Below are 12,286 nucleotides of genomic sequence, written 5' to 3' on the forward strand. Positions count from 1 at the left end.
CCTCACAAGATTCCCGTGAGCCCAATTCTTGAGCTTGTCCAGGTCCCTCTGGATGATATCCTGTTCTTCAGGTGTGTCAACAGCACCAGTCAGCTCGGTGTTATCTGCAAATGTGCTGCGGATGCACTCAATCCCTTAATCTATGTCATTAATTAATTAAATAACATTGATCCCAAATGGGACACCACTTGCCACTGATTTCCATCAGGACATTGAGGAGTTGACCGCTCTCCTCTGGATGTGACTGTCCAACCAATTTGTCATTTTCCAAGCAGTCCGCACATCAAATCCCAACCTCTACAATTCAGAGATATTGTGGGGACCATGTCAAAGGCCTTGCAGAAATCCAGATGCTATCCATAGCTCTTCCCTTGTCCACTGATGCAGTCACTTTGTTGTGCAAGGCCACTGAGTCAGTCGTGCAAGACTTGCCCTTGGTTAAGTGGTGCTAGTTGTCTCAAATAATATGAAGTCCTGCTTTTCACTACTTGCTCTTCTTCATGGGAGAATATAGTTCTCCAGGGCCTAGTGTGAGTATCCTAATGCTTGAACTCTGTTGCTTGGATTTCTTACTTCTGCCTGCCAATGCTGTTACGTTACTTCATAGCCATGTAAATAGTCACCAGACTTGAACTGACTTCTTTACTGTATCGCATTCCCTTCATTCTTCCCACCCTTGTCTTAATTCACATATACATTGTAATATAATATAATCTTCTTTACAGAATGAAATAACAGAATACAAAAAAAACACATCTTATTTCCTGATGGTTGTATACTTGAGGCCACAGATATGTAAGAAATCTGAATTATTGACCTTGAAAGCAAGCCAGCTGGATCTGGTTTTCTTCATTAGGAATATGTTTGAGGTGGACTCACTGGATATCATTGCTGATGTTTGCAACTGTGTGGCTAGCTCTGAAGAAGTTGCCTGTGTCTTGGTGTTTACGAAGCCTGATCCAGTAAGAGCATGAGAAAAATCTAGGGTAATATGGGTTTCTGCCTGAAGCTTGAGTCATCGACACAGGATGTGGGTATACATTAGGTTGGGCCTTGCTGTTCGGCCACATTCATTGGTGTGGTCATGGTTACTGATGGAAGCTTCAGTGCCTTTACAATATGCATGTCAGTGGTGGTAGATGGCAGCTAAAAACTTCACCTGAATGTGAAGTTTAGTTATAAAGTAGCACATGGGGACTTGTGATGTGAATCTAGCCATTACAGGTTACACTAATCTGGAGAAACCAAGACTGCTCATTGGAAGTTTCAGTTCCCACTCAGGAAGTGCACACAAGAGATATCTGTAAGAGGGAGGCTGAAGCACACACGAGTCTCTTCTGCCCTTGTTTGCATGGAATGGAAAGCTGAGTATGGTTCTTAGATGGAAGCTGCAGTGTGCTTCAACAGGTGTCCTGATCATTCCAGAAATTTGGAACATGCTATTGCATGTTGCAACAGATATGTCTAGATGTAATCTTTTTTTTTTTTTTTTAATTATGCTACTAGAAAACAAACAAAAAATTTTTACTAATCTTAGTGGTAATAGAGAGAAGGCAACGGTCAGTGATGTACCTGCTTGGTCTGCAAAAGTTAATATTTTCAACATTATTGGATTGATTTTATATTAATAAGCTCATAGCTAGAACTTGTTGATTTATAATGATCCAGGCCAGTTTATTTGTATTGATAGGTAAACTCATTAATTTAAAGATTAACTTGACCTTTGATATCACTGTTTTAATATTAATATTTTCAGTTCCGTCCACACAGATGTAGTTTTATCATGTGTAGAGCAATCTAGTGTATAAATGTAAGCTTGTTCTTCTTACTACTTCATGAATTTTATAGTAATGCATTTTAACAGGCCCGGTAGGGTCATGGTTTCCCACTGGATTAGCAGCAAGGGTTTATCTTGTTCTTTTTCTTTCCTGAATATCTTCATGTAGACCTTGTCGTTCAGCTGCCCACATGTTGAATGGGCAAATTGCCTGTTTTGTCTCAGGCTAAAGAAAATTTAAGGATCTGCTAGCAGTCTAAAAATTGTGGAAGAGGTTAACTATACAAGCTGTAACTGCAGAAAGAATTTTCTTCATTCTGTAATGATGAAAGTTGTCACTCTTGGTATGAAGAGAGTTTGGTCTTGTTATTTGAGAGTTTTCCCTTAGCTCTCTGGTAAAAGGAATAGAACTGAACTGAAGGAGTGCATCAGCAGCATGCAATAGAGGGTTCACCGTAACTCTTTCAGTTCTTTTGGGGATGCAGAATACAAACAAATAACACTTAATGGCTTGTCAATGCTGTGACTGTCACGCCACTGATAAAAATAGGTCCACGGTCCAGTCTGTGGTATGTGAGGAATCATTGCTATCATCTGGATAACACAAAAATTAAGGCTTGAGTCTTTATTTAGACTTGGAAGAAAGTGGCTGTGGGGAATAGGCTTGAACTTTCTAGTCTTTCACTGTTCATGTAAGTTAATGCTGAAAAAAAAAGGACACTTGTGTCCCAGGTTCTCTAAAGCTTACATCAGTTTAGGGTAAAATTAGCAATAAATACTCTTTATCTGCTCTTATAAGTACTGTCAAGAATTTAACCAAAAAGAATCTGCCTTGAAATTTATTGAATATTTTTGAAAAAGACCCTTAGAAAACCTGTAGATTTAAGAAAAAAACATCTGTCCAAGTATGTCTGATATTCTTTTGTAACTTTAGCCATAAATGGCTTCCTTTACGCCAGCTTATTTCTTAGAGCTATAGTTATGTAAATGTACCCTAACAACATCCATTGGTTTAGAGTGGCTGTGAATTCTATAGTTTAATAATCTGTATTTGATTGAAAGTTGAGGTTTGTAAACTAAAGGGTATCTAAGGTGAGCCTGTTTCTGTCCCATGTGTGTATATATCAACTGGTGTATTGAAATTGCTATGTTAGATGTAATTCCAGCAAATGCTTTTCTCACTGTATAAAACTTCCTGCCAACCACAAATGATGAAAGATTTCACTTCAGAGTTTTCAACATGAATATTCTTTACAGTTCAGCATCTTTTCTGAGGAAAGGAAATTTACAGAGTTTTTCATGCATATATTTCATCTCGTTTATCATGAAACTCTATCTGTACAGGGAAAAACATGCATATCCACGTATTTAGGATCTATATGAGCGAAAGAAAAAATTTATTCTATTACAGCCTTAGAAGTAAATTAATTTATCTGTGATTGTTAATTGTAACTGTAATTTTACATGTGAAGCACATGGAACTTAATGAATCTTACAAAAAAAAAGAAAAAAGTGTTTTGCCCTGTCTATTCTTCAAATAGTTGACATAGCTTTCGTCAACCATATAATCAGGAAACTGTATTATATGATATAGTTTCACTTTTACTAGCTATTTCCAATTAGCCATTCTTAATCCAGATCAAATACTGAAATATATTTAATAGCATTTAAGAGTTTTGAAGGATAATATGATTTCTACATAACTACAGAATCAATGACAAATTTCACATGCTTTAAGGTTACAAATATAGCTATTTTTAGTAACACTGTTTGGTCTGGATGCGCTTATGAAACATTCAAATATAGATGATTTCCAGGTTAATGGTAGGGCATTCCTTACTTTTTTCATTGAACTAATGGTTCAGAAAGTGCCTTGACCTTCACTGTTCAGCAGCTTCAACTACAACTTGGACATCTTTTCAGCTCACAAAGCTCTGTGCTTGATAAGTTGACAGGCCAAATATCGTAACTTGTCATCTTTGATTTGCTAGGGTTTTTTTAGGATTTAGCAGGGCTATTTGCAAAACTTGTTAAATAGCAAGCCTTATTTCCGACCCCTGCACAAAAGTGACATTTTCCTGTATTTCCTTCTTAAAAGTAGGCATCCTGTATATCTTTTTAAAAAAGAGCATAAAGGACTTAATGCATGTAAGAATTAATGATAAATATTGCATATTAATAATACAGTGCCATATCAAAGGGTTCAGTTAGATTTAACCTCAGTTTACCATGTTCCATATTTTAGAACATTCTGGTTTTTTACCAAAATACTTTGGTCCAGAATTACTCCCCAACTTAAGTTTTGTGCTTTTTTTTCCTCAAAATACAATACTGTTTCATATTCATGAGTGGGGGAAAATATTTTCTAGTAATACAAATAAATTTGTATTTGAGAAATACAAAAAGAACTTGGAATAGATATTACTGCTTTATAGAGTGTTGTAAATGGAAACATCATGGTAAGAATTTCATATTTTTTTCCTGGCTATATTGTTTATATGAACTTTAATCACAGGCAGCTGAATTAAAATGTGATACAAATTCTATCTGCTTATATTATTGGAAGTGTAGTACAAAATCTGCTCTTGTTTAGATTTTGTAATTTGGTTTATTGCTGCTTTTCATATCCTAAAGTAACAAAAAGAAACATTACTGTCAATATTATCATAAGTGCTATGATAGTTTGTTCAATTCCTGTTAGTTTGATAACATTTTACCATAGATATTAAACTGTTCTCTCTTGAAGGTGCTGTGTGTCCTTTAATGAAAACGGTTGCCCGTCATCTCAAACAAATCAACAGAGACAGTCGTGGTGTATCAGGTAAATGACAAGCTAATATGGACATCTGTATTAATTAGCTGGTAATGATTGCTGAATGTAATTATAGTCTGACTGAAGCTGGCTTTAAAATTGAAAGGTTAGGACAGAATGCCATCCCCAGGCACCAAAAGCTGCTGCTGCTCCCAGGAAGGTGGCAGCATCCCAGAATATGTTTTTCCTCAAAAATATTGGTTCTTTGGCAGCCATGCTAATTTCCATGTTTTTTTCCAATCATCCTGTGTTCTTATCAATTCAGATGATAAAAGAACTAGCAAATTTATTTTTCAGGTTTTAGAGTCATCTACCAAGTGAATTTTGCATGAATAGTTCTAGTAAAATGAATATTGAAAGTTTCTCTGACTTCAAGTTCTACTTTTCAAAACAGCTTGTCAGTCTATATGCTAGAAATGCTAATATGCTTGTATTCAAGTGTGCTAAAAATTATTATTTACTGATGGTTTTTAAATTTCATTATAATTGTATCGTATTGTGTTCTGTTTTACAGGGTTTGATCTGGCAGAAAGCTTTTCATTAAGGCAAACATCATGTGGTGGGGAAAAGATCTGTTTTAAACTGGGAAGTGCACCTCTCATTAGAGATACAAGGTAAGATACTACTTTCATGCTTACCTTTTAAAAGCTAGAGCTCAGACTCAATGCTGCTAATTTACTGAATCACTGAACATGTATCCAAAGAATGCCACAGAAAGCAGTATGTTTTTAGACTTTTTCAGGTTTTTTTCTGTGAGAAGGATTTTGGCTTTGGTGTGCTTTCCTTCTAGAATCTGAAAGTACATAGGTAGTAAGTTAATTGTGAATAGCACTTTCTCAAATTATGATTCTAATATTGACAGTTCGACTGTTAATACATTAATACTTATAAAATAAAGGAAACATATAACTTTGATGGTATGACTGGAAATATTATACTAATCTTCCCCCACTGGAGTTGTCTGTCCTCTCTCTCACTACTGCTGGCCAGATTGAAAAGAGTCAGAGTATCACCATTTCCTTGAATGCTATTTTTTAAATTTTTGTGGTATTCCCATTTTGCCTTTGAGCAGCAACAGAATAGTGGGCACTTGGTGTAGAGGAGAAAGTAGGCAAAATCCTGTTCTGACACAGGGTGGGATGAAAAGCAGTGACTGCATGAAAAATCAAAAGGACAGTGAAAGAGAGTAGGGCACAATTGGATTGGATGGACTTCAGTTTGCATAGGGACAAGGAAATGTCAAGAAGCAGTTAGGAATGTAGTTTCAAGTTCCCTGAGCTCAGTGGAGAAGAGAGGATCATCTCAGAGCTTCTTGGTTGAGATGTGCTCTGAGTCATGGGACTGTGGTTTCTGTACAGCGTGTTCCTGTGATGACGAGGGAAGCAACTCTATTCCCATGTCTTCAGGTTGGGTATTTTCTGTTGCAAGAGGTCTGGCTCCAGCTTGCCTAGTAAAAAACCACACCTGGCCCTTGGACTTCCCCTTTGCTTGGATCCTGGGCATAGCACAGAGGGACTGTGAGTAGCAGGAGGCCAGGGGGAAGGAAGAAGAGAAGAGCTGGAGGCACCCAGACACAAAACAAAGTGATCTTTGTGAGAGGAGCGTGACTACAGAAGGAATTTATCTAGCAATTTAGAATGTTTAGGTTCTCTAAGTTTTTCTGACATATTAGATACTGTAAATGTAATTCTTTATTCGTGTGTAATTCTGCAAAGTTAAACTAATCACTATCTTTCTTTTAAAAATACATTGGATGCTATTGAAGGAAAATTGACTGGACAAAATTACTTAACACAAAGAGTGCTCTTCTTTTATTAAGACCTTTCCAGTATGATCCAGATTGTCCTTAGAAGAGTAACAGGAGATATAGGTACCACTCATAAATGTCTTTGCTAAAAATATTTTGAGAGATTTTTAGTAAGAAAATTTTCCTTTTAAAAATTATGAATTTTTCCTTTTTTTACAAGCCTTTTTTTCCAATTTATGGGAATTTGAAGGAAACATGAGACTACAGAAAGTTAGAAAATCAAGGCAATAACAAAAAATGTGGAGCAATTTTCCTTTATCAATAAGAACCTAAGTAATGCTAAGAAATGCATCTTGTGAGACGACTTTGTTTTGAAACAGTGAGAAAATCCATGCCAAAAATGGAACAGAGAGGAGATAGAAATTGCAAAAGGGTCAATTATTTAAAATTCATATTACTTTGAGGTAAAATTCTTGACTCAAAGTATTGATTTCTAAGAATTTCTGAGTGGTTTCAGAAGTGGTCTGAGAGGTCATGTTGAGGTTAAAAAACATAAAGCTTTTTTATTGGCTTTATTTAGGCCTAAATACTAATGTCCTTTTTTCTTCTTCTTTTGAAAACATCTTATTAATGAAGGCAATGAAATGGGGCATTACCAAAGCCCTATCAGCTATTTTAAGGAAAGTCACAATTGTTGTTTTGTTTGGCGGGGTTTTTTTGTACTATATATTTTTTCCTATATTTTATCTCCTCAGCTTTTTGAAAGGAGAGAAAAGTGGCTAGCTGGTTTTTCCTCATTGTCAGTGTGACTTGGGCAGGGGCTAAAGAATTTCAGTTAGGGGTAAAGCTGGAAGGGAGGTGGCTTGGCTTTCATGGTCTCTTGGTTCTCACATTCCTCACCATCCCTGTTATTTTCTTCTGTGTAACCTCATTAAAGACGTAAAACTAAAGAGAAAATCTTTCTAGTTTTCCCTAGAAATATGCATCTCCAATGGATGAAAAATTTAGCTGGATGAAGCGACTGAGATGATGATTAATAAAATGCATATCAGTGCTAATATATGAATAAAGTTAGGCAGGAAAATGAATATATTTAGGCAGAAAATTAATATCATGTTATTGATGATAATTAGGTACAAGATAAGATTTTCATTCAGCTTGCTGCGCCAGTAAGTAGTACCTCATACATATATCTTCCTGAACAATGAAAGGGTTAAAAGTATTTTCAATAACATTCAAGCACTGCAGAATTTCTAAAATTAAATCCTTGTTATTCATGGCAATAATCTTGCTCATCCTTTATTAACCTTTCTTCACACAAATGCATGTCATTAAAAGATGAATTCTAGTCTTAATTATTTCAGTTTGTTGAATATAAAATGACTTTCTGATATTGAGAGAACACTTCAGACAAATAGTTTTAAAAATTTTGTTTTAAGTGTGTTTTTTTTAAACTCTTCTGAAGTTTTAGGATGTTTTTAAAATAAGGGAAGATGGCAGCGAGGAGCACAGTCAGCTTTTGGGTTTTTACATGGTAGGGTTACAATAAAGGATAGTCAGAAACTTGGGTATCTGTCATCATAACCTTATAATTTACTATCCAGTTATCCATCTACAATATCTTTTAATTATTTATTTTTATTGAAACCTACTTCTCTTACAATGTGTCGGGTTGTGTGGTTCCAGACTCCTTGTGTTATTAGATGGCTTTAGGGATCATTCTGCCTCAGAAAATATTTCAGTAGACGTGGTGTGCAGTAAGCAGCAGAACAGTGTTTGTTATCCATCCTGCAGGAAATTGAGAGTATCTGATTAAGCTGACTAGCAAGTATCAAGTAACTTGGCACATCTCCTCTTGCATTTCATTCATTCAGTTATAGTGTGGGTAATAGAAAGCTATGCTGTGCCATTTTTCTTCTCTGATGCCATTTTGGTTTTTTTCAATGGACCTGGAGTAGTGTTTCACCTATTTATATGTTGTAAATAATTTACAATGCACTGTCAGCTTGGGAAATTGATTATGTTTATTTATGTTGGACTTCAGCTGTAGGTCTTTCGCTCTTTTTGTGACACACTTCTGTATATATTTTGTCCTGTGATAGCTCTTATACTTTATGTAAATGAATGTAAAATATTAATGTAATGCCAGTAATACTTTCCTTATTAGAACTGTGAATTGCTTATTGAAGTTCTCAGTGAACTTTTAAGAGAAGTTATTCCTGAGGAAAGCAGTGCAACAGAGCTTTTGAGTCATAAACTCGTAGTGAAGTACTGTTAGGCAGACAGCCTAATTATATAGTCATAATCACTCTACAGAATCATAGAATAATAGTAACTATATAATGGTTCAGTTTTATCTCAGCAAATACCTTATAAAGTCATATTTTTTCTCCAGACTTTAACATGTACTGCCCATGTAGTGTACTCCAGTGTGGCACAGTTTGCTGACAAAGAAGAGCAGGGCTTTGTACTGGTAGCATTCCTTTAGACCTGCCAGCAGTATTCAGTACTTCTGGACATGAAACCTTTTAGGCTAGACTTTGTTCTTCAGTTGCCTTAGAGTAAATAGCTCTATGATTAATTAATTTTGCTCTCTTTCTCTAAAGATTCAGCAGACATCAGTTGCTTCTCACTGGCACTTTTCTGGGGTGCTGGTGGGCCAATTTTTTCCTCTTCTGAAAGCACCAATAAAGGAGATAATAAGCTGGTTTCGGCTGAGTTTCAGAATGTTCTTGAAATGGATGTTCATGATTAGCAAATCTTCATGGCACAGTCACAGCTTTCTTATTCTGTAGTTTGTTTGGCTTGACAAACCATATTAATTTACTGAGGAGATTATCATATCTGGCTGCTAAATGATCTGAGTTACAGCAGTTGGGATTACTCTCACGACTCTTTTAGGAATTCTTCCCCTTTCTTTGTAAGATATTACAAAAGAGCTTGGATTTTGACTGTATTTGGACTACAAGCTCCACCAGCAAAGTTGTTACTCAGTGCTGCCAGAAGAGCTGTGGCTTGGGCCATATTTCAGAGAAAGTGTTTCACCTTCTTGGGATGTCTAGTTATTGGAGGAAGAAATACTGTTCCCACTTGCCTCAGTAAATTCCAGTCAGGAGAATTCTTTCTGCTAAGAACAGAAATTGGTGATGAATAATATTTATGTAGGGTTTTCTGTTTGTTTTTAGTGCTAACCTTTTTAATTGCAAAAAAATGTGGAGGGAATTCCATTTTCCTGGAGCACAGCTGGCATCAGGTGAGGGGATTTCTGTGCTCACTGTTAGAAGCCTTTTCATAGCAATTTGCTTTTCCCAAAGCCACCTACCTCTACGTGATTCTGCAACTTTTTGCTTTGCTGTCTGTTCTCTGCCTGTATCTGCTGAGACCACTCTCTTCACCAAACTAAAAAATACTGGCTTCCTTTCATAAACTTCAGCTCTCCTTGAAGGTCTTCATGGGCATAACTTTTTATTATTTTTGTACATGGCATTTGATTTGAACATCAGAGTTATTTTCAACAGTCTTCTTGAAAAACATTTTAAGACATTTTAGGAAGTTTCATACATATTTCTTATAAATGGTATACAATAAATACATGTGATAACCACTGGTTTCCAAAACAATTCATTGAAGACTTTTAAAGTGTGACTGAAAATGGCAATGAAGTATTATCCCAGTTTTGAGGCAGTAGTTAGAGTTATTCAAACCAGCTTTTATCTGTGCTCACACAAAATCCTGCTAGCCTTTGGACTATTAAAATATTAGATGTTTATGCAAGAAAACACCTCTCCTTTAGTGTATCACGTATTTATTTGAGGTCATTTGAGCAGTTGGAGCCGACAGTGCTAAGACTGAAATGTCTGGTATTTTGGTTGCAGGGTATTTTCAAGAAAAAGGAATTTGGAATTTGCTTCTTGAGTGTGGGAGCCTGAATGTAGTACAAATTCTGATGTTTCTTCACGTCTTTTAAAGTAGTGGATCAGAAGCTGTAGTGATTCAGTCTTTCTTTTTTCCTGAAATACTATATTTTGTGTTTATTTCCAGAAACTTCAACACTTACTTTATTTTAGAAGTTAAAAAGAAGGAAAATACAGTGATTATTGTCAGAAGAACAAATTGGTGTTGTACCCACCTCATAAATACCAATTATTTAATTTTATAACTGAGGAGAAAAATGGGGCTTCTTACCATGTAAAATTACAGACCAGTGCTTCTTTTAAAGAATGGTCACCTGTCAATGTCTGTCTGCATTTTGGGGCTGTTTCTACCTGATAATTTACAAGAAATATGGCAATTTTTATAAACTTCAACATTCAGGTATTAATGGATTTTGATGTCCATAGTGAGTTTGAATATCCTACAATTTAACATGTAATTTACTATGCAGAAAGACTTGGGAAAGCAAAGGCAAAGACAGAGTTGGCAGAGGGAAAGAATACATTTAAAAATGTATGGCACTTACATTAAAAGCACACTGTGAGGGAACAGAGAGTTAGAAAATCTTTTTTAATCAAGCCACTGACTGTAACAAATTAAAATGCTTTGATCTGTAGTGTGTTTCCCTGACAGTGGAGCACTTAGTGGGGCAGTGTCATACTAGCTGAACTGTTAAAACACTGTTGGATGAAGCAAACTTCATTATTTTCCTTTTATTTCCTAGTGATGATCTTCTTCTAAAGCACTTGCAAATAAAGGGAAGAGGCTTTTGTGAGGTGTGTACTTTAAGGGCACTACTCCACAATGAGTGTGCAGGAGACAAGCAGTGTTTGTGTGGAATCCCATGTGCCTCATGGCAGGCAATAAACAAATCCAAATAAACAAAGCCAAAAATATTATTTGGAAGAAAATAAAATTAGGATCTGGCTTTCACAGCACCCATCTCCATCTCTCAGCCTCATCTCACTTCCTCCACATCAGCATCAGCCTCTCTGTTCAGCGAGGCTGGCGGCTGATCCCTGTGGCTGTGTCATCTCAGCAGTCACAGTGGGAAAGGAGCAAGATAGGCTGCCCCCAACCCCAGCAGCACTGCCTTTAGCTAAAACAAACCCTGAAACTCTACCTTGAGTTTTTAATGGTTTAACCTGCCCTGTGGAAAACAATCCCAGTGTTCTGATTGAAACAACAGCATCTGCAATTTCACTTTTGCTATATATTCCTGTAGGGAATTCCTTTCTATTTTCATCTGATGCGGATGCCAAAACTATTTTTCAGTTTTCTAAAACATAGATTTTCATACATACTGCAATTTCAAGACAATATTGTTGTGTTATTTGATTTCTGGATACAGCATGAGAAATTTACCTGGATGCTTCTCAATGAACCTTGTTCAAAAACTTGGACACAAATTCTAAGGAAGGTTGTTCAATTTACCAGTACATTAACTGAAGGAGCCTTAAGTGATTCCAGAGTGTGGGGAACTTTCACAGAAGTTTACATGCCTCTTACTCTCTGCCAAACATGTTGATTTTTAAAATCTTTGCAGTGTTTTCTTGATTTGTCTTGGCCACCTTTTTTGAAGCAAAATCTGTCAAAAATTAGTACAAGGAGGATGCAGATCTAAGTCTTTAACAAGGTCTGTGTTTGATAGTCTTAGAACAAAAGCACGGTTACAAAATCAGTACAGATGAAGTTTTCTGGAAAACCAGAATAGCTGTGGGTATCTGCAGCCACGCTATATGCAGCCACACAGAATTCAATGGTATGTACTGGGCACAATGCACACAGCTGAGGATCCACTGTAGCCCCATTATGTTGTATATGGAGACTGAAAATTCATTTATCAGTTTTGCTGATTGAGCTGAGAGGATTCAAGTGTCTTTATAAAATGCATATAATTTTTCTAGCTGAAGCAATGGTGCCACATGCTTCAAAAGCAGTTTGTCAGCAGACGGGGAAAAAAACCCCAAAACAACAAACAACCTGTAATAAATCTGTAATAAATCAGGTCTTTCTT

General features: G+C 36.2%; 1 protein-coding gene across 12 annotated transcripts in view; it reads left to right on the plus strand.

The window, feature by feature from the left end:
- Positions 1 to 12,286, plus strand: part of COL19A1 (collagen type XIX alpha 1 chain) — a 179,456-nt gene that overhangs the window by 6,004 nt on the left and 161,166 nt on the right. For 11 of the 12 annotated variants that reach the window (XM_064412323.1, XM_064412330.1, XM_064412329.1 and 8 more), the window contains exons 3-4: positions 4,524 to 4,598; positions 5,104 to 5,203. In XM_064412323.1, the coding sequence (XP_064268393.1) occupies positions 4,524 to 4,598; positions 5,104 to 5,203 (175 nt within the window). Of the gene's footprint in view, positions 1 to 4,523; positions 4,599 to 5,103; positions 5,204 to 9,521; positions 9,590 to 12,286 lie in introns of those variants that run through there. The other variant, XM_064412334.1, reaches the window with a different exon arrangement.

This window comes from Passer domesticus, chromosome 3 (genome assembly GCF_036417665.1).
Source record: "Passer domesticus isolate bPasDom1 chromosome 3, bPasDom1.hap1, whole genome shotgun sequence".
Taxonomy (NCBI): Eukaryota; Metazoa; Chordata; class Aves; order Passeriformes; family Passeridae; genus Passer; species Passer domesticus.